A 20,507-nucleotide genomic window follows, 5' to 3' on the forward strand; every position below is an offset into this window, starting at 1 on the left:
CACTCATCCGGCATTGGTGTTTTTGCCCCAACGAGTGCCACAAAAATGTGGACAGCACACAGATGATAGGCCAGGCAACGTAAAAGTCAATCCCATATTTATATCACGTATGAACATGGGACCAACAGATGCTTTCAGCTGCCAAGCACACATGTAACAGGTCAGACAGTTGAGAAACAGATTCCCTTCAAGCTGGAGTCAGTACATTTCAACCAACTCCATGGCCCTGGTTTGGTCCATGTTTTGCCTCTTCCCAACTTTGAGATGGGAATACTCTTACCTGTATTTTTCTTGCCAAAGTGATAGGACATTATTAAACTAAGCGATTACTGTAGGCCAGTAGAGGGTGCTACAGCACCGACTCAGCAGAGCAGTACCCTGTACAAGTCACACTGGCAGGGGTGGCATTACAGCTTGTTTAGACTAATCTCCTGCTCAGTCACAAAAATACCAGTCTGTAAATAGTTTTTAGTAAGACTATAAAGCCCTCAGAAGCTTGCAGTTATGACCTGCATTCCTTCACAGAGTAGTGCACATTTTCCTGGAACAGACCATTATTTATTTAGAGTAACAGGCTTACCTGCTCACTTGAAAGGCTGTGTGAATGGCAGCCAAAAGAGAGACCAGTCTACTGAACACCATTATAGTGGACTTCCTACTGATGTGCAGACAGTGAGCAGAAGAATTAGGCCTCATGCACACTGCTGCACCAGTTTTTGTGGTCTACAAATCATGGATCTACAAAACGGACACCGTTCATGTGCATCCTGCGTTTTCCCTTCCACTGGTCTTGCACTATGTTTCAAATGCCTGTTCTTGTCCACAAAATGGACAAGACTTTGAGGGGCAGCAGGACATAGATGAATACAGACTGAAATGAATGGGTCTGCATCCAATCTGCAATAGTGGGCTTTATCATGTAGAGCAAGTTAAAGGGGGTTTCCCCATCTCAGACAGACAATGGGGCATATAATGGACAAATGGGGCATAATGGACCTGCACCTACAATAAGAACGGAGCCAGGAAATGAATGGTGCACTGCGCATGCGCAGCCGCCCTCCATTCATTTCTATGGGGCCGCTGAAAATAGACAAGCACTGGCTCAGCTATTGCTGTCTGCCCCATAGAAATAAATGGGAGCATGGGCCGCGCTCCCATTCACTTCTATGGGAGCAGTGCTTGGTGGTGGATGGACCCTCATGAAATCTGGGGTCCTCCAGCCACAGCACTCCCCTAGTGATATGCCCTCATTGTCTGAGATGGGAACACCCCTTTAATACAAGGCACTTACTAATGCAGGGCTCGACAAATCCCAGGCGCCAGGTCGCCATGGCGATCAGGAATTTAGTCCTGGCGCTTGGGTATTTGTCAGCCCGTTTTCAAAGGTGCCTGGGCAATGGGTGCGGAGCGCCGTTCTGTCCGGAGGCAGCACAGGAGTGGAGATGAGCGGAGAGCTGTGTGACGGTGCCTTAGGTTCCCTATACCCGGCTGCTCTTTGGACACGCTCCCTGCCCATGGCTGAGCGTACGCCGCGGAAGTCCACTGTGACAGACGTGATGAGGAGAAGCGCCGCCCTGCCCCCAGCGGGCTCGGGCCACCCATGTGCTCTATAAGCGGAATGCAGAGTCTGGCCTGGCAGCACGTTAAGCAGCTGCTGTGTCTGATGGACCGGAGGCCTGACCTGCTGTGCGGGGGCCATAGCGCTGACCTGCGCCCTCCTCGTGGCTCTCAGGTTCACCTGCAGGTAACTTACACGCCTCCAGTGCAAATTACTACTACTCTCATCCAAGTGAGGCAGGAGCCTGAGGTGTCAGCACATGTACACTGTATGCCATAGTCATATACTGTACATATATCATGGTCCTGTATACTGCGTATGTAACATAGTATACAGCACGTACACTGAATGTCAGTCATACTGTACATATATCATGGTCCTGTATACTGCATATACCATACTATACAGCACATGTACACTGCATATATGTAACATGGTATACAGTATTATTGGGGGGGCTCTATGGAGAAGTGGGGGGGGGGGAGCACTATGGGGGAATCTACTGGGGGCTTTATGACGCGGCTCCGCCTGGCTCCTAACTTTTTTAGCTGGCTCCTAGATTCCAAGCAAATTTGTCAAGCCCTGTACTAATGTATTCTACATATTGCTTCCTTGATTTATTTTCCCCACCACGCGTTTCCATGGTTACAGAACAACCTGAATTCCATCATTTGTCTATAGTGTGTAAGCACAACCACCAAAGTCAGCCTCTGGTGGCCAGGACCATGGGAGCACACAGGCTGGTGCCTTTTCCTGTATTGTGCAAGCACGGCCACCACTGAGATTGCATGGTGGTCTAACCATGAAAACGAGCAGTGTATAATGTGATGGAAAAATGAATCCAACCAGCAAAGGAGACAATATGGACAATCACAATACATTAGTAAGTGGCTTGTATTAACTCTACATGATAAATGTCACTTGCTGAATTGAGACAACCCCATTAGGGGCAGGGTGGAAGTGAGGGATGGAATTTGATTTCCAATCTCACACCAAACACATGGACGCACATGAACCCAGACCAATACATCTGATAGTAGACACTGCTCAAAACCTGGCGGCTGTCCAGAGCCTGGCATCTCCTGGCAGCACAGAGGACCTGATGTTGCCAAACAGCAATAAAAAACACCATCTCTTCCAAGTCAGTAGTTGTCCAAGTGTCAAGACTCGCAGAACGTAGGCAATCTTATCAGTCATCCCTGCCATCTATGCAGACTACACCAACTACTATGTCCTCATACAGAAGACTTATGTCAAATAGTTCTTTTGTATAAAGTGATGGTCTGACCAGGACAACCCCAGTCTATGATCCCCATTAGGGCATATGGGCTTCAGATCAGTTCTCCTCTACTGACCAGGAGAGAGAACATCTCCATCCACCCATACCTTACAGAGATGTCCACAGCAAACATGCTACATTTACAACATGCAGCTTCTGGCATGGAAAAGCAGCAAAATCCATAGGTCAATACATACAAGATACACTGCCATCTTTGTGATCTGAAGGAGCAACCCAGCCAACACCAAGCAGTGTCATTGGTACCTTCACACTTGCGTTTCTTTTCCAGCAAAGAGTTCTGTCCTAGGGGCTCTATACCACAAAAGAACTGATCAGTTTTATCTGCATGCATTCTGAATGGAGATCAATCTGTTCCAGATGCATCAGGATGTCTTTGACTGTTCAGAACGGAGATAATACCACAGCATGCTATGGTTTTATCGCCAGCCAAATAAAAACTGAACACTTGCCGGTTCCAGCACTTTTTTTTTTTTTAACATCGGAATGTATTCCTGCTAGAGCCAGCATTCAAAATACCGCAATGCCAGATCCGTCTTTCCGGATGACATCAGAAAGACGAATCTGGCATTTCAATGCATTTGCAAGACGGATCAGGATCCTGATCAGTCTTCAAATGCATTCAGTTGGCATACACTTACTGATCCGGCAGGCAGTTCCGGCGATGGAACTGCCTGCTGGATTCCTTTGCTGCAAGTGTGAAAGTACCCATACCTAGTGCAGGCCAGGGGAGAGGCATGGCAGATTTGCCTTCAAGGCTCTTAGAAAATACCAGAGCATATCAGACCATTGGTCCTTTTACATGGACCACTTTCAGGAATAAACTCAACTTTCCCGATAATTGGCTGCATTTACATACCCACTGTATGGGGGGGGGGGGGGGGGGTGAGCAATTGCTTGTCACCATAGAAAATCATTGCTCCTGGGCAGCAGATCCCTGTTCAGACAGCATGATCTGCTACACAGCAGTGATTTTTGGTGCCAGCAAAGTGAAAGTATAACCAGATTAACAAGCTAGCAACTTTTAGGGTAAATTCACAAAAAGCTAAAAAAAAAAGTGTAGTCCTACAGGGGTCAATCAGAAACCACCATTTCTACAAACACTTCAATAATCAGCCTGATTAGCTGTCCTTGTAAAACCACCTTAAAGGGAACCCGTCATCAACTTCATGCTGCCTATACTGACGACAGCATAAGTAGCCACAGGCGAGTTGATTTCAGCGATGTCATTTAGAAAGTTAAAAGTTGTTGCTGAGAACCAACATCACAATCATTGCAGACTGGGCTTGTAAAAGAGTCATGGCCACCTGAGAAGAGTCCTGGTTATTCATGAATTCCTGTTCACCTGCTGATGACCAACAGTTCTCTCCCTTTCTCTCTAGGAGTGAACTGCCAATCATCAGCAGATTGTCGAGAGTGCAGGAGATCAGGGCTGTGGAGTTGGTAGATAAATGGTCCGACTCCTTTGTATTTAATATGCGAATGTCATTACCACAGAATGACTGGCTAGGAAGCTGCTGCCTTCTCCTGAAAATGGCAGTGGGGGGGATCCAAGAAGGGGCATTTATTGTAAAACATGATTTCCCTAGTAGAATCCCATAGTCATGTTTAAGCTAATAATCGAGTCTACAAGTTTTTATAGTCTTAGCTGAATGACAGCAGTTTTTCAAATGGTTTACAGCTTCAGTTTTGAGCTATTGACTATCCATTCCCTTCACTTATACAAGTGTCTAGTCCTGCAAAAAACATTTACTTAGTTATCAGTAAGAGGCTAGGTTAACCAATGGAAAGTATAAGTATTGCCGCTCCTTAACTGTGCATTGCGTGCCATATAGTGAAACATATGAAAAGCATGCTTCTTCATGGTCACTTAACGTGTTCGTTTTGCAGTAACGTGACACACTGCAGGCATTGGCCTTTATTCTTACAGTAGAGATGTACTGTATTTTTCGCAAAAGTGGGGGAAAATAGCAGTGCGTCTTATGAGGCGAATGCCATGACTGTCCGGTGAATAGGCTGAGAGGGAGGAGGGGTTGGGGGCCGGCATCTGTTTCTGTAATGGCAGCAGCACCTGGTGCAGTCACTGTATTCTACTACACTGGGCCCTGCTCACTGTAGTATACAGTAATCATATCTAACTTGTGGGTATTGTTAAAGTAAAGTAATCATCTTAAACTTCTTGGCAGTCAGGAGGCCGGGCGGGCGCTTGTAGCATAGCTCACTATGTCAAGCGCCTGCTCCGCCCACTTTATGAATGAAGGAGGCACCGGGCCCCGTTGCCATTACAGAAACAGATGCCGGCCCCCCATTCACTACACAGGGACACTGTTATAGGGGGGGGGGGGGGGGGAATCTGCGGATGACAAGATAAGATGCTATAGATGTGTCATCCACAGATTCCCCCACAATGATGCCCCCATAACAGTGCCACCCACAGACCACCAAAAGCACACCTTTTGGTTCAAAATATTTTTTTTTCTTATTTTCCTCCTCAAAAACCTAGGTGCGTCTTAAAGGGCGAAAAATTCAGTAATTAATTATAACTTTGTGAATTGGGACACTTAACTTGCTTTTTTTAAATTTTGATGTCTAGGCCATTCCCCAGTTCAGTGAACATTATCAGACATCATGGAACTGGCAATTCATAAGAAATTATGGATCTTCACCACAGACAAACCAGATGCATATTTGTGTCCCTGTGGCCACGATGAACAGGCCCGTGGTCATGGTTTGGTGGTGGGATGCCCTGGAGGGGAGATGCACATCTCACCACAGAAACCCAGGTGGACAGCCAAGAACTCATCACAACCCAAAGGACTCCTATACCTGGTAAACTGACTTGTTCTACCTAACCCCGTTTGTACCACACTATCTGTATTTGTAACCTCAGACGACTGTATATATTCTGTGTAGTGTTTTTTCTAGTGAGCTCTTAAGGTGATTAAATATATAATTCAATCTTGTGCTGTCTTTCATCTCGATCACAAATCCCCACATCAGTGTTTCAGCCTAGTAATACACTACCGCTGGTTGGTTTATAAGGCTACTTTCACTTGCTGCAGAGTGATCCAGCAAGCAGTTCTGTCTCCGGAACTGCCTGCTGGAACCAGCAATCTGCATGCAAACGGACAGCATTTGTAGACGATCCATCTTACAAATGCATTGCAAGAATGGATCTGTTTCTGGATGTCATCCAAAGAAATGGATCAGTTACACCTTTTTCACATATTTCTCTCCCTTCAGGATGCATGGGTATAAAACTGATCAGTTATTTTCCAGTATTGAGCCCCTATGACAGAACTCTGTGCCGGAAAAGAATAACGCTAGAGTGAAAATACCCTTACCCTATATAATCCTGTTAGTGGACCAGGCTTATATCAAACAAGAAACTGGTGGCAGTGTACATGGGCTGAGAACGAGCTGTTTCAGTGGGGCAGTGAAAAGGCTCTCAGCTTGTTGCCTCTGTGCCCGTGTGGACAGCAGGAGTCTGAACACTACCAAGCTGACCTTACCTGCTGCTCAGGGACGTCGTAACGTCACGCCTTGGCAACCAGTGACCATACCGCATCTCGCTGGCTCTATGTAGTTGACATCAGACAGGGTACGGTATCAGTCACAGTTCCATTCCACAGAAAGGATAGTGCATTTGCCAAGTGGCACTATATGATGTACCATACAGAGTTAAAGGGGTATTCCAGTAAAGTTAGCCCCCATTCTGTGATCAGTGGGGGTCCTACTGCTGGGACTTAACACCGATCACAACAGTGACCCCATGCAGCCCCAAAAATGAATGAAGCAGCGAGTCAGGCATGTACTCAGCTACTCCATACATTCCTGAGTTCTCTAAACAGTACAATCCTCTGCTACCTCCAAAACCATAGAAATAAAGGGAGCAGCCACTCACATGCCAGACTGATCCATGGCCCCTGTTCTCTTGAAACTTCTAGTAGCAATAACAGAGGAACAAAATTACATCAGAAGAGGCTCCAGAATCCCATGGGTAATATTTAGTAGTGAGGAAAAACCAAATCCGGCACAATGGATGCTTTGCAGTAAAATCTGCCCTTTTTATTTCAGCAACATAACTCCACATACAGACACAAGCGGTATGCCAGTTCACGTGTTTCAGACAGAGTCCTTAGTCATAGTTAGTCAGCTAAGGACTGTCTGAAATGCATCAACTGGCTTACCGCTTGTGTCCGCACGTGGAGTTATGTTGCTGAAATAAAAACGGCAGATTTTACTGCAAAGCATCCATTGTGCCAGATTTGTTTCTCATCATTATGTCTTGGACTCCCTGGTCCTTCCATGCATAAGGTGAGCTGGAACCACAACTTACTTTGTTATTTAGCAGTGTCAGGAGAGGCACAAGCTGGCACCCTAGAGTTCCAACAGGAGCCCGCATCAGAAAGTAAGGGCACTTTCACACCTGCGTTCTTTTCTTCCGGCATAGAGTTCCGTCGTCGGGGCTCTATGCCGGAAGAATCCTGAATGGAGAGAAATCCGTTCAGGATGCATCAGGATGTCTTCAGTTCAGGACTGGAACGTTTTTTGGCCGGAGAAAATACCGCAGCATGCTGCGCTTTTTGCTCCGGCCAAAAATCCTGAAGACTTGCCGCAAGGCAGGATCCAGAATTAATGCCCATTGAAAGGCATTAATCCGGATCTGGCCTCAAGCTAAATGTCGTTTCGATGCATTGCCGGATCCGACGTTTCGCTTTTTCTGAATGGTTACCATGGTTGCCGGGATGCTAAAGTCCTGAAAGCCATGGTAAAGTGTAGCAGGGAGCGGGGGAGCAGCATACTTACCGTCCGTGTGGCTCCCGGGGAGCTTCAGAGTGACGTCAGGGCGCCCCAGGCGCATGGATGACGTGATCACATGGCACGTCATCCATGCGCATGGGGCGCTCTGACATCATTCTGGAGCGCCCCGGGAGCCGCACGGACTGTAAGTATACTTCTTCTCACTACTACTATGGCAACCAGGACATTAATAGCGTCCTGGCTGCCATAGTAACACTGAAAGCATTTTAAAGACGGATCCGTCTTCAAATGCTTTCAGTTCACTTGCGTTTTTCCGGATCCGGCATGTAATTCCGGCAAGTGGAGTACACGCCGGATCCGGACAACGCAAGTGTGAAAGAGGCCTTAGGCTTCATGTGTTACAGGAAAGTCATGCAACTTTTTTTATGATAGTCAATGTTGCTGCACAGTAATGTACTGAAACAGTCCCAGGGTGGGGAACAAAAATAAAAAGCAATTGTTGTGTTGCAGTGCATCACCATTGACAATAAAAAAAGTCACAAGTGTAGTTGTACCCTTTTTTGTCACATTGCCGCGTAGCAGTGGCCTTAGTCCTCGAAAGACCTGCATATGTAATGTGGAAATATTGTTGACTTGAGAACCAGGCTTAGTGTGACCGCCCGGAGGAGCAGCTAAATATAGAGCCGAGGCAGCGCCCGTAATCCAACAGCTGGCGATGGGGAGCACCGGCCGGAAGGGGTCTTCCCTAATATACAGCGATTACTGCCCTTTACTGATCAGTCACTATGGAGATCCAGCAAACTGTTCTGGCAGAGCAGCCTGCTCATCTTGAAGGACCCAGCAAGCCGCTGCCGTATCCCTATTGACCAAGTGAGGTCCGGCAGTGATCAGACGCTTTCTGGCATAATTGCTGGGTTTTGGCAGGACAGAAACTGTTGCATACAACAATTTTCCCAGCCGTCAGCATGTGTGTCGGATCTCATTAACGGAGATGTAAACGAGGCTTTAGGCTCCATTCAGACATCCGCAAATGGGTCCGCAATATCGGGAACGGACCCATTCATTCTCAAATGGGGCAGAATGGGATGTGGAGAGCACACTATGTGCTCTCTGCATTTCCAGAGCGCAGCCCCGAACTTCCGGGATGCGGCTCCGGGAAAGAAATAATTTGCGGACCATAGTCAGTTCTATGGGGGTGCCGACCAGGTGTATAGCAGATCCGCAAACAGTCCTGCAAGAAGACCTTCTCCTGTCTAAAATAACAGAGCTGATAAGGACGCAAACTAAACTTGTGTGTGGTGGGGGTGGGGGGGGGGGGGGATTATAAAGTATATCATTTTTATTCCTGTTCTTCTGAGCGGAAAGCAAAACGGTCATGTGAATGCACCCTTACATGTAAAAGGCGCCAATTTTAAAGCCAGACAAGCAAGTGTTAAATTCTTGGAAGGAAACACAAGCCGGCACTGCAGGCCTGTACCACCTGACCAGCGGCAAGCCCCTCCATGGAGCACAGTCAAGGACACGTCAAGCGTCTAGTACTCATCAGTAGTAGATGGGCTTGGGTTACGTTTCCTGCCTACAGGCTGTCATTTACAAATCTCCATTGAGCTCCTGGATGAAGTGTCCTAACTGGATGACAGCACAAGACCCGCCAACGACACGGTATCTCTATGGATAGCAAGAACTAGATGAGGAAAGAATCGTCTAAAAAGGAATTTACTGCAAATAAAAGCTCCTCCTGTGGAGGTGGAATAATCTGGGCATGCTGGTGGAGGAAGAGCTTCATGAACAACATGAAAGGTTTGGACCTCTCACCTCTCCTGATGTCTGGTTTTAAGATTCATTTTGATTCCCATTAATACAATCCAGGAGCACTGGTATACCCCTATACTGTGCCATCCCTCCATTATTCCTGCTAAAAGTTCAGTTGAATTCCCAGCACATTCTGCAATAAAGGTCCAGGTGGATGTTACCAGTTGGGGGGTGTCCCTACAGTGACACTAGCAGCACTGATCAGATAGAGACAGACTGGTAACACCCAGGTGAACTCAAGGAATTCTAGAATGCTGCCACAATACAGTAATAAAAATAATCACGTGGGGTGTGCACAATAGAAAATGGATCCATCCTCTATGGACTTTCAATGGTGGACAAGACGGATCCGTTTTGGCCATGTTAAAGATAATACAAACGGTTCTGAACGGATGCAGATGGCTGTATTATCTGAACAGATGCATTGGTGCGGATCCTTAACGGATCACGTGTGAAAGTAGCTCAAGACAGCAGAAAGGAGCAGCCAGTTAGTGAAAGGACACAGCCCTGGTTAGATTAGTGCTCTTGCACACATTTTGTCTGTCCATTCCTTTTTTGCGGCCTGTACATAAAACCATTCAAATGAATGGGGCCATAAAACAGAAAAGACTTCATGTGTGTTGCATGTCCACTCTGGGAGGGGAAAAAAAAAAAAAAAAAAAAAAAAAAAAAAAAAAAAGACTATGCCCAGAACAGCGCTTTAATAAGTCAGATCCAGGGGCACGAGTCCGATTCCTAACCACATACAGCGCACCTGCTCCATCCTCAGGAAGGGCTAGGAATTTGATAAAGCATTGAACTCCTAATACAAGTGTACATTTTTATTTATTAATCATACAAAACACAAAGCACTGCATGCTGGGAGTTGTTGTGCTCCAGCTAGAGACCACAAGTGTCACCTCTAGGGCTGGGGACCCCACACTGCACAGAGGAGGATACAGACCTCCTGTGTCACCTCTAGGGCTGGGGACACCGCACTGTACAGAGGAGGATACAGACCTCCTGTGTCACTTCTAGGGCTGGGGACCCCACACTGTACAGAGGGGGATACAGACCTCCTGTGTTACCTCTAGGGCTGGGGACCCCCACACTGTACAGAGGAGGATGCAGACCTCCTGTGTCACCTCTAGGACTGGGGACACCCACACTGTACAGAGGGGGATGCAGACCTCCTGTGTCACCTCTAGGGCTGGGGACCCCCACACTGTACAGAGGGGGGGGGGGATGCAGACCTCCTGTGTCACCTCTAGGGCTGGGGACCCCCACACTGTACAGAGGAGGATACAGACCTCCTGTGTCACCTCTAGGGCTGGGGACCCCCACACTGTACAGAGGGGGATACAGACCTCCAGTGTCACCTCTAGGGCTGGGGACCCCATACTGTACAGAGGAGGATACAGACCTCCTGTGTCACCTCTAGGGCTGGGGACCCCCACACTGTACAGAGGAGGATACAGACCTCCTGTGTCACCTCTAGGACTGGGGACACCGCACCGAACACAGGTGCACAAGACGGAAGGTGCACGGACTGCGGAGCAGCCGCACGCTGGAGGCAGCCCAGGAGTACACGTAATTGAGCAGCATGGAGTGTCCCGGCTCCTTCCCCCGGTATTACAGCCCCCCTGGATCCCGGCTACCCCTCCCACGCTGACAGGACCTCCATGCTGCGCACGTTACCCCTGCACGTCCATATCCCCCCCAGCGGGCACTTACCTGCCATATCTGCGCCTGCTTGCTGTCAGTCTATTGCTGCGCGGTTCCTGAGCTGCAGTCACCTCCTCCCTGACCCAGCTGTACAGATGCTGCCGGTCATGCAGCCTCCTAGTGACCTCCCTCTTATACGCGGTGACCATGTGACCAGGCCCCGCCCCCAGCCCAGGCTGGGGGGGTGGGGTGCGAACCACGAGCAGTGAGCGCTAGGTAACGCACGACGCCGGGGCTGGGTGAGAGGAGCCGACTGCGATGCGGTAATGGGGTGTGCAGTGTGAACACAGTCACTATCTGGAGGGTGAAGAATTATTACATAGAAGCAAGGCAAAGAGGGGGTTCATTTACTTAAAGGGGAACGTACTGAGTGTGGGATCTCCAACCATCACTTCATTCCAGAGTGGAGGACTTCTATATAGACACACTGCTGATACTGTGATAATGTGGACAGAAAACCTGCAGCTGCTGCTAGGTGTGAACATGTCATAAGGTAGTGCTGCAGCCAAGGTCAACAGAGCTTTAACCCTTAGGATACCTGAGGTTTTTTGTTTTGTTTTTATTTTCCTTCCCTATCTTCCTTGAGCCATAACTTTTTTATTTTTCAGTTCACATATCTGTATGAGGGCTTATTCTTTGCGAGACAAGTTGTACTCTCTAATGCCACCATTTATTATGGCATACAATGTAGTGGGAATCGGTAAAAAAAATGGGGGGAAAACTCAATTCCGCCACAGTTTTACGAGTTTTGTTCCCACTGCGGCAAAACTGACCCATGCCCTTCATTCTTTTTCACATTACCATATTCTAATTTTTTTATTGATACCATTTTGGAGTGTGTGTAGTTTTTTTAAATCACATTTTATTTAAAAAAAATTGGTAAGAGAAGCAATGAAAAAATGGCAAATTGGCCATTTTCACATTTTTTCCATTACGCCATTCACCATATTGGAAAAATATTTTAACATTTTAATAGTATGGTGTTTTCAGTCGCGGTGATATTTTTTCTTCTTTATGTATTTATTTATTATATGGAAAGGGGGGTGATTTAAACTTTTATATTTTTGTTATTTTTCATATATTTTTTAACAGTTTATTTTTTTACTTTTTGTAATGATTTTGAAGGTCGTATTTGAACATAGAAAAATCGTTGTTTTTTTTATTCTAAACAATCATGGATTTTTAAAATACAGTTATTGCTCAGGATTGCTCATTTCTTATGTTGGCAGCTTCAATTCCCTTTAATACTCTGGGCCTCTTCAGCGAGGCTAAGTGTATTGAAATCAATTACCGGCATCCTCATTGGCCACAGAGGATGCCGGTAAGATGCTTGTGCTTCCTGGTTTTTCACCTTTTAGATGCCGTGATCTCACTTGATCACAGCATCTAAAGCAGGCATCTCAAACTGCGGCTCTCCAGCTGTTGTAAAACTACAACTCCCACAATGCTCTGCTGTAGGCTTATACCTGTAGGCTGTCCGGACATGCTGGGAGTTGTAGTTTTGCAACAGCTGGAGGGCCGCAGTTTGAGATGCCTGATCTAAAGTCTTTAATTTCCGAGATCGGCATTATTGCTGGTCTTGGTAATTAGCCGCGGGGCTCTGCTGTTTGAAACAGCAGAGACCCGCAGGCCATGACACCTGCTACATGTACGGCGCTGGTAGAGAAAGGGTTACAGAGGTTCTCTGGGAATTTGATATTGATGGCCTGCCCTCAGGATAAGTCATCAATATCAGAGTGACGGGGGTCTGCCTTCTCTCCCCTCCCAATCAGCTGTTGGAAGAGGCTGTGATTCTCTCAGTGTTTTCTTAAAGGGGTTGTCCATTTTCTGGTTATTGCTGACCAATGTGTTTGTAAGATGACTATATGGCACTTACTAATATAGCCTTCGTTGAATGTTTACTAAAACATATTAGAGTTATAGTTATATAATAGAAATGGACATAAAGTCCAGACTTTTAGCTTTCATTTGGGGGTATCCACATAAAAATTGGATGAAGGGTTTAGGAGTTCCAGCTCCTTTACATGTGGCACCCTTCTTTTTTTTTTAAAGGGACCAAAAGTAATTGAACAATTGACTCAAAGGCTGTTTGTTTCATGGGCAGGTGGGAAATTCCTTCATTATTTCATTCTCAATTAAGCACATAAAAGGCCTGGAGTTGATTTGATGTGTGGTGCTTGCATTTTGAAGATTTTGCTGAGAAGTGAACATGCGATCAAAGGTGCTCTCCATGCAGGTGAAACAAGCCATCCATCATCTGTGAAAACAGAAAAAAAAAATCAGAGAAATTTCTACACTATTAGGAGTGGCAAAATCTACAGTTCGGTACATCCTGAGAAAGAAAGAAAGCACTGGTGACCTCAACAATGCAAAAAGACCTGGAAGCCCACAGAAGACAACAGTGGTGGATGATTGCAGAATAATTACCATGGTGAAGAGAAGCCCCTTCACAACAGCCAACCAAATGGACAACACTCTCCAGGATATAGGCGTATCAATATCCAAATCTACCATAAAGTGAAGACTGCATGAATGTAAATACAGAGGGTTCACTGCACTGTGCAAGCCACTCACAGGCCTCAACAATAAGAAGGTTGGATTGGACTTTACTAAAAAAAAAACATCTTAAAAAACCGGCACACTTCTGGAAGAACATTCTTTGGACAGATGAAACCAAGACAACCTCTACCAGCTCATAATCCAAAGCATGCCACATCATCTGTAAAACCTGGTGGAGGCAGTGTGACGGCTCGGGCATGCATGGCTGCCAGTGGGCACTGGGTCCCTAGTGTTTATTGATGATGTGACACAGGACAGAAGCAGCCGGTCACCTGATCTGAACCCATAGACCATGCATTTCACTTGTTAAAGACTAAACTTTAGACAGAAAGGCCCACAAACAAACAGCAACTGAAAACCGCTGCAGGAAAGGCCTGGCAGACCATTAAATAGGAGGAAATACGGCGTCTGGTGATGTCCATGAGGTCAAGACTTCAGGCAGTCATTGCCAACAAAGGGTTTTCAGCCAAGTATTAGAAATTAACAGTTTATTCACAATGATTTAATTTGTCCAATTACCTGAATTGAAGGGATTGAGTTTAAAAAAAGCTTTAGTTCCTCATATTTTTATGCAATTATTTTGTTCAAGCCACAGAATTAAAGCTGAAAGTCTGAACTTCAACTGCATCTGGATTGTTTTGTTCAAAATCCATTGTGGTAATGTACAGGAGAAAAATGTCTCTGTCCAAATATATATGACCTAACTGTATGTCCCTTGTTCACAGAGTCTTTTGTGCTGTCCATAAGATGGCCGCTGATGGAGGGTCATGTGACCAGGCAAATCACCTCCATTCACCTGCACTAAACTCCCAACAGTGCAAGTGCAGATTCCTGTTCCTTTCCCAATTATTTTACATCTCAATGTTTGCAAACCAACACTGATCAATGGGGGAGATTGATCAAAACTGGTGTAAAATAGAATTGGCTTATTTGCCCATAGCAACCAATCAGCCTCCACCTTTTATTTTTCAGAACTCCTAATGAAAATGAAAGGTGGAATCTAATTGGTTGCTATGGGCAGCTAAGCCAGTTCTACTTTACACTAGTTTTAATAAATCTCCGCCAATGTGTTATGGTCAGTTGGCGCTCAATCAGGCGGTCTAATATGGGGCTTAGGCTGTCTAACAATATCGTTTTAAGCCGGCTTTACTGACGGAAAATTTATGATGGGGCATATTTGACATCTTTTATTGGCCTTGTGCCCCTGGCTGGTGTAGTTTTTCATCAGCTTTTCCACATTTTTCCTGGCCTAAAATAAGTACATTTGCCGGGTCCCCACATGCCCCCTGCCACTCCCGTGGCACTCCTATGTGTCGAACGCAGCTTTTAAAAGTCGCAAAACAGGGGTAGTGCATAAAACTGTTCATAAATGACCCCATTGTGTGATAGCCTTATTTTCCACAACATGGTAGTATAGCAGTATAGGAAAAATGAACGGTACAGTAAAGGCTCTCATAGACTATCCATTGAATCCACGTTGCATAACTATATTGGAGTGCCACTCTAGTAACAGGTAGGGTTCCAAAACTATCATACACCACCTACAAAACCTATGAGCCACAACGTACCAAAGTAATAAAAAATCTGAAAATCACATATTAAAAATGTCAATCAATAAAAAAGGAAGAGTGAACAATGCCTTTGTTTGCTGCACACTTCCTTTTTTACTATTGACTTTTTTAATATGTGATTTGTCTAATAAAGGTTTTGAGATTTTTTGTATTACTTTGGTACGTTGTGGCTCATGGGTTTTGTAGGTCGTGTATAGCAGTATAAGGGCTCGTGCACACAACTGTTGGTGCGGTTTTAAAATCGCGCAAAACACGGATACTGGTCATGTGCGGTCAACATTTTGTGTAGTGTCCTGACCTCTGTGGAACTTATGCAAGGATGGATAAAAAGATTCATGAGAGCAGCTTCCAGGCTTAGACCGACTCTAAAATCTCGTGTCCCCTCCTGGGATCTTAATATTGTTCTTACTGGCCTAACACTATCTCCCTTTGAGCCATTAGATGATTGTTCTAGCAAACTATTATCTTTTAAGATAGCATTCTTAATCACGATTACGTCAGCCCGGAGACTGGGTGAGATAAAGGCCTTTTCCATTAGAGAGCCTTACCTGAGAGTTATGGAGGATAGAATAATACTCAGATTAGATCCAGGGTTCCTCCCAAAGTTAGTGTCAAATTTCCATCGGGACCAGGAGATCATTTTACCATCTTTTTGTAATAACCCTTCAAACAGCGAAGAATCCATTTTTCAGACCCTGGACGTCAGACGTACAGTTTTGAATTATATTGAGGCTACCAAAGGTTTCAGAAAGTCCGATAGCCTTCTAGTTCAATTCTCAGGGAGAAACAAGGCTAAAGAAAAATTTGAATTCTTCCTTAGCCAGGTGGATTAGGAACACTATTTCCCTTTGCTTGGAGATTCAGGACCTCCCCTGTCCTGACAATTTATAAGCTCATTCAACCAGGGCCATGTCCTCTTCTCAGGCTGAGAAAGCGGGAGCATCCTTAGAAGACATTTGCAGGGCTGCTACATGGTCTACTCTAGTTTACATACATTCATTGAGAACTATAGACTAGATTTTTCCAAAACGCCAGACTTGTCATTTGGACGTAAAGTCCTTCAGGCAGTCGCCCCCCCCTTGATATAATAATTTTGTATATCTCTTTGTATGCCGGCATGGTGATGATATGGAAATCCGGAATTAGTCTTAGCAGTAATTCAGTTTCCATGAGATTACCACAATGGCACATTATTCCCTCCCAGTTTTGTTTTAGTTTTTTTCGGGAGAGCTTTCTGGTGGGTATGATGTAATACCTTCTATAGGTTATATTATCCCTTGTCTCACTATGTGTTAACCACCAGCTTTTGCTCTTAGTAATTTTGGAAACAGTGGTGGTGGTGGGAGGGGGTGATTTAAACCTTCCTCTGTTCCTGCCCCTCAATCTCCTTGTGTTCCATCGTGGTGATCTTATGGAAACTGAATTACCAGTAAGACATTCTGGATTTTTAGCACAACCTGCACTAAATAGCTTGCAATTGTTTGGCCGCTGCAGACAGCGACATTATCTGCGCTACATCTCCTGTGTAAAGTGTGCGCAGCCTAAAAATATCTGTGACATCCAGTGTACTTTTTCCGTAGATGGTGTCTGCTGCGGACAGTTACATTACCTGCGCTACATCTCCCATATAACGTTTGCGTATCCGAAATATCAGTGACATTCAGTCTAATTCTTTTGCTTCTGGCGGCAGCGACATTACCTGCGCTATATCGCCAATATAACGTTAGCGCATCTGAAATATCAGTGACATTTAGTGTAATTCTTTTCGCCACTGGTGACAGCGACATTATCTGCGCTATATCTCCTCTGTAACGTGTGCACAGCCTAAAAAATCTGTGACATCCAGTGTCCTTTTTCTGTAGATGTTGTCCGCTGCGGACAGTTACATTACCTGCACTACATCTCCTGTATAACGTTTGCCCGTCCTAAATATCAGTGACATTAATTGCATGATTTTCCTATCTTATGACGTAAAGTCATGATTTTATTAAAGACACGGAGGCGAGTATTGCATCACTCTTTCTTTACTGAAAATCCACAGCAGCAAAGAATTAACATAAAACCTTAAAGGGCCAACCCCCAGGTAACCCCTCCCATAAACCAGTCCATAAATAGGTCCTCTCTAGACAACTCTTCCTCTTTCTTTGATGCAACAAGCCGAACCACTTGAGAAAACCGGACCGAGGACTCTCCAACCGAACTCCAACCGGGAACATGTAACAGGAAGCGCAACTAGGGCGGAACTGGAACAGAGGTCAACTGGAACTAAGAACTCCTTGAAAACCGCACAGGGACCCACCAGGAATCAACCTACGGAGACAAACAGAACAAACACAGGTAATCCCGGAACATGAAAGACCGGTCCAATCATAAGGCGTATAAACATCACACATTTTAACATATCATTCATGCACATAATCAAACAATCATATGACAAAAAAAAACATATCAGAAGGGAGGGCAGTATAAGGGCGGGGCAATACTCGCCTCCGTGTCTTTAATAAAATCATGACTTTACGTCATAAGATAGGAAAATCATGCAATTTTATAACAAGACACGGAGGCTCGTATTGCAAGTTTAAAGCGACGATATTACAGAGGAAAAAAACGTGAGGAGGCGGCCTGAAATAAAACTCCCGAAACGTAGAAGCCCTAGACCAATCTGCCACCCGTAACACGTCTTCCAGGCGGGCCCCAGCCACTGTCATGGAGGTAGCCGAAGCTCCCCTAACCGAATGAGCTGTGAAAATAGAAGTATCCACTCCGGCTTGGGACAAAATCCACTTAACCCAACGGGACAGGGTGACACTGGAAACCGGAAGAAAAGGCCTGCGGAAGGAAACAAACAACTGCGGGGCCGCAGGATCCCGCAGAGAAGACGTGCGGCTCAAATACTCCTGTAAACAGAGCACCGGGCAGAGGGACGAGTTATCTGGGAAGGCCGGATAGGACACCGACCGAATACTAGTCTTTGTGCGTCGAGAGATGTTGAAAGAAACACCACTTGGAGTGAAAGATAAAGCATCGAAATCCAAGGCCCGCACATCTGAAACCCTCTTGCAAGAAACCAAGCAAAACAGAGTGACTAGCTTCGCCGAAATTTGGCGGAGAGTAAGGCTGAATTGATGGGCCAAGCAGAGAGAAAACGCAAGACCAGCGTTACATCCCAGGAACCAGTGAAGCGAGGCCTAGGTGGGCGAGACAAACGAGACCCTTTGAGAAGCCGGCACACCAAAGGATGTTGACCAGCTGGACAGCCCGCAAATCCGTTATGTCGAGACGAAATGGCCGAACGAAAGAGGTTAATGGACCTATAGGCCTTACCTTCCTCAAAGAGAGACGATAGAAACTCGAGCAAATCCGTCACAGGTGCTGCCAAGGGATCCAGACCCCGCCCCACGCACCAGTCAGACCAGCGTTTCCAGGCTGACTGATAGGCGCGTCGGGTGCCGGGGGCCCATGCGCTCTCCAAGAGGATACGAGTCGTTGACGATAAGCCTGGGACCGTCCACTGCTCCCCGAAACTCTGCATGCTAGAAGACGGAGAGAGCCGTCTGCCACTAGCGGATGACGCTGGTCCAGGGGTCCACGAAGGAGATCCGGAAACGAGGGAAGGAGAAGGGGATTCTCCACCAACAGCTCCAGGAGTTGAGGGAACCACGACTGGGCTTGCCAAAAGGGAACTATCAACACCAAGTCCGCTAGCTGCTGTCGTACCTGTGACAGCACTCGCGGGATGAGCGCAAACGGTGGAAAGGCATAAGCTCGGAGACCCGACCAATCTTGCAGCAGGGCGTCTACAGCCTCCGACAGAGGGTCCGGCCTCCAACTGTAGAAACGTGGTAACTGGGCGTTCCAACGTGAGGCAAAAAGGTCCATAGAGAGAGGTCCCCAAATCGACATGATGGAGGAGAATACCGCCGGATCTAATCTCCAATCGCTGAAGTCCGAAGAATGGCGAGAGCTCCAGTCCGCGAAAGTATTGCGAAGCCCTGGGATATATTCCGCGACCACTGTGAACCCGTTGTCGAGGCAAAAGTTCCAAAATTCCTTCGCCAGGTGCGTCAGGATCGAAGAATGAGTGCCCCCCATGGCGTTGACATAACGCACGGCTGACACATTGTCCATCCTGAGTCTGATGCATGCTGACATCCTGTCCCTGGTGAAGCTGCGAATGGCAAAGGATCCCGCTAGCAGCTCCAGAGCGTTTATGTGAAGGTGAGACTCGTCGCCTGACCAGGGACCTCCGGTGGAGACCCCATTGCAGTACGCACCCCAGCCGGAGAGACTGGCGTCTGATTCCACGATGAGATCGGGCTGAGGTCCCACAATGGCTTTGCCATTCCAAGCATCCAGGTTGGATATCCACCACCTGAGCTCGTCCCTCGTCTCGCGATCCAGGGTCACTACATCCGCATAAGACGCTCCCGCTTGAAGATGGGCGATCTTGAGTCGCTGCAAAGCACGATAGTGCAGAGGAGCCGGGAAGATTGCTTGGATAGAGGAGGAGAGAAGCCCGATGATGCGCGCCAGATGACGGAGTGACAACTCCGGAAGTCTCAACGAGTGACGCAATTCCTTGCGTATGGACCTGACCTTGGTACCTGGGAGGTATAAAGTTAGTTCGTTGGAATTCACCACAAAACCCAGAAATTCTATCGACCTGGAGGGCTGGAGACAAGATTTCTCGGTGTTGATGACAAACCCAAGACCCGTAAGAAGGGACATCGCAGAATGCAGGTGAATCAGGAGCTCCGATGGAGATTGAGCCATGAACAGGATATCGTCCAGATAAATCACCAGACGAATACCCTGACTGCGGAGCCAAGCTACCACCGGTCTCATCAACTTGGTAAAGCACCAAGAGGCTGATGAGAGACCAAACGGTAGGCACGTGAACTGCCAGAGGAGGTTGTGCCAACGAAACTGGGGGAGCAACCTGGACAGGGGAGAGACGGGAACCGTCAGGTAGGCGTCCTTCAGGTCTAACTTCCCCATCCAGTCTCCCGGGAGCAAAAGGTCTCTGAGTAAATGGATCCCCTCCATTTTGAAATGGCGGTAGCACACAAATCTGTTCAGACTCCTTAAATTTATCACTGGTCGGAATTGACCCCCTTTCTTTTCTACCAGAAAGATATTGCTGACAACCCCGACAGACTGGGGAGGAGCCCTCTATCGCTCCTTTGACCACCAGGGCATGAAGCTCTTGGTCCATGCAAGCTCGAGCTGGTTCTGGCAAGAC

The 20,507-nt window shown here is 46.6% G+C and overlaps 1 protein-coding gene across 1 annotated transcript in view; it reads right to left on the minus strand.

Moving 5' to 3' along the window:
* The window catches only part of GYG1 (glycogenin 1), a 28,475-nt gene extending 17,180 nt beyond the window's left edge, over window positions 1–11,295 (minus strand). Inside the window, exon 1 of the mRNA XM_044289901.1 lies at window positions 11,145–11,295. Coding sequence (XP_044145836.1) covers window positions 11,145–11,151 — 7 coding nt within the window. The 5' untranslated portion in view covers window positions 11,152–11,295. The remainder of the gene's footprint in view (window positions 1–11,144) is intronic.
* Window positions 11,296–20,507: the final 9,212 nt, after the last annotated feature.

Source organism: Bufo gargarizans, chromosome 4 (assembly GCF_014858855.1).
Source record: "Bufo gargarizans isolate SCDJY-AF-19 chromosome 4, ASM1485885v1, whole genome shotgun sequence".
Classification (NCBI taxonomy): domain Eukaryota; kingdom Metazoa; phylum Chordata; class Amphibia; order Anura; family Bufonidae; genus Bufo; species Bufo gargarizans.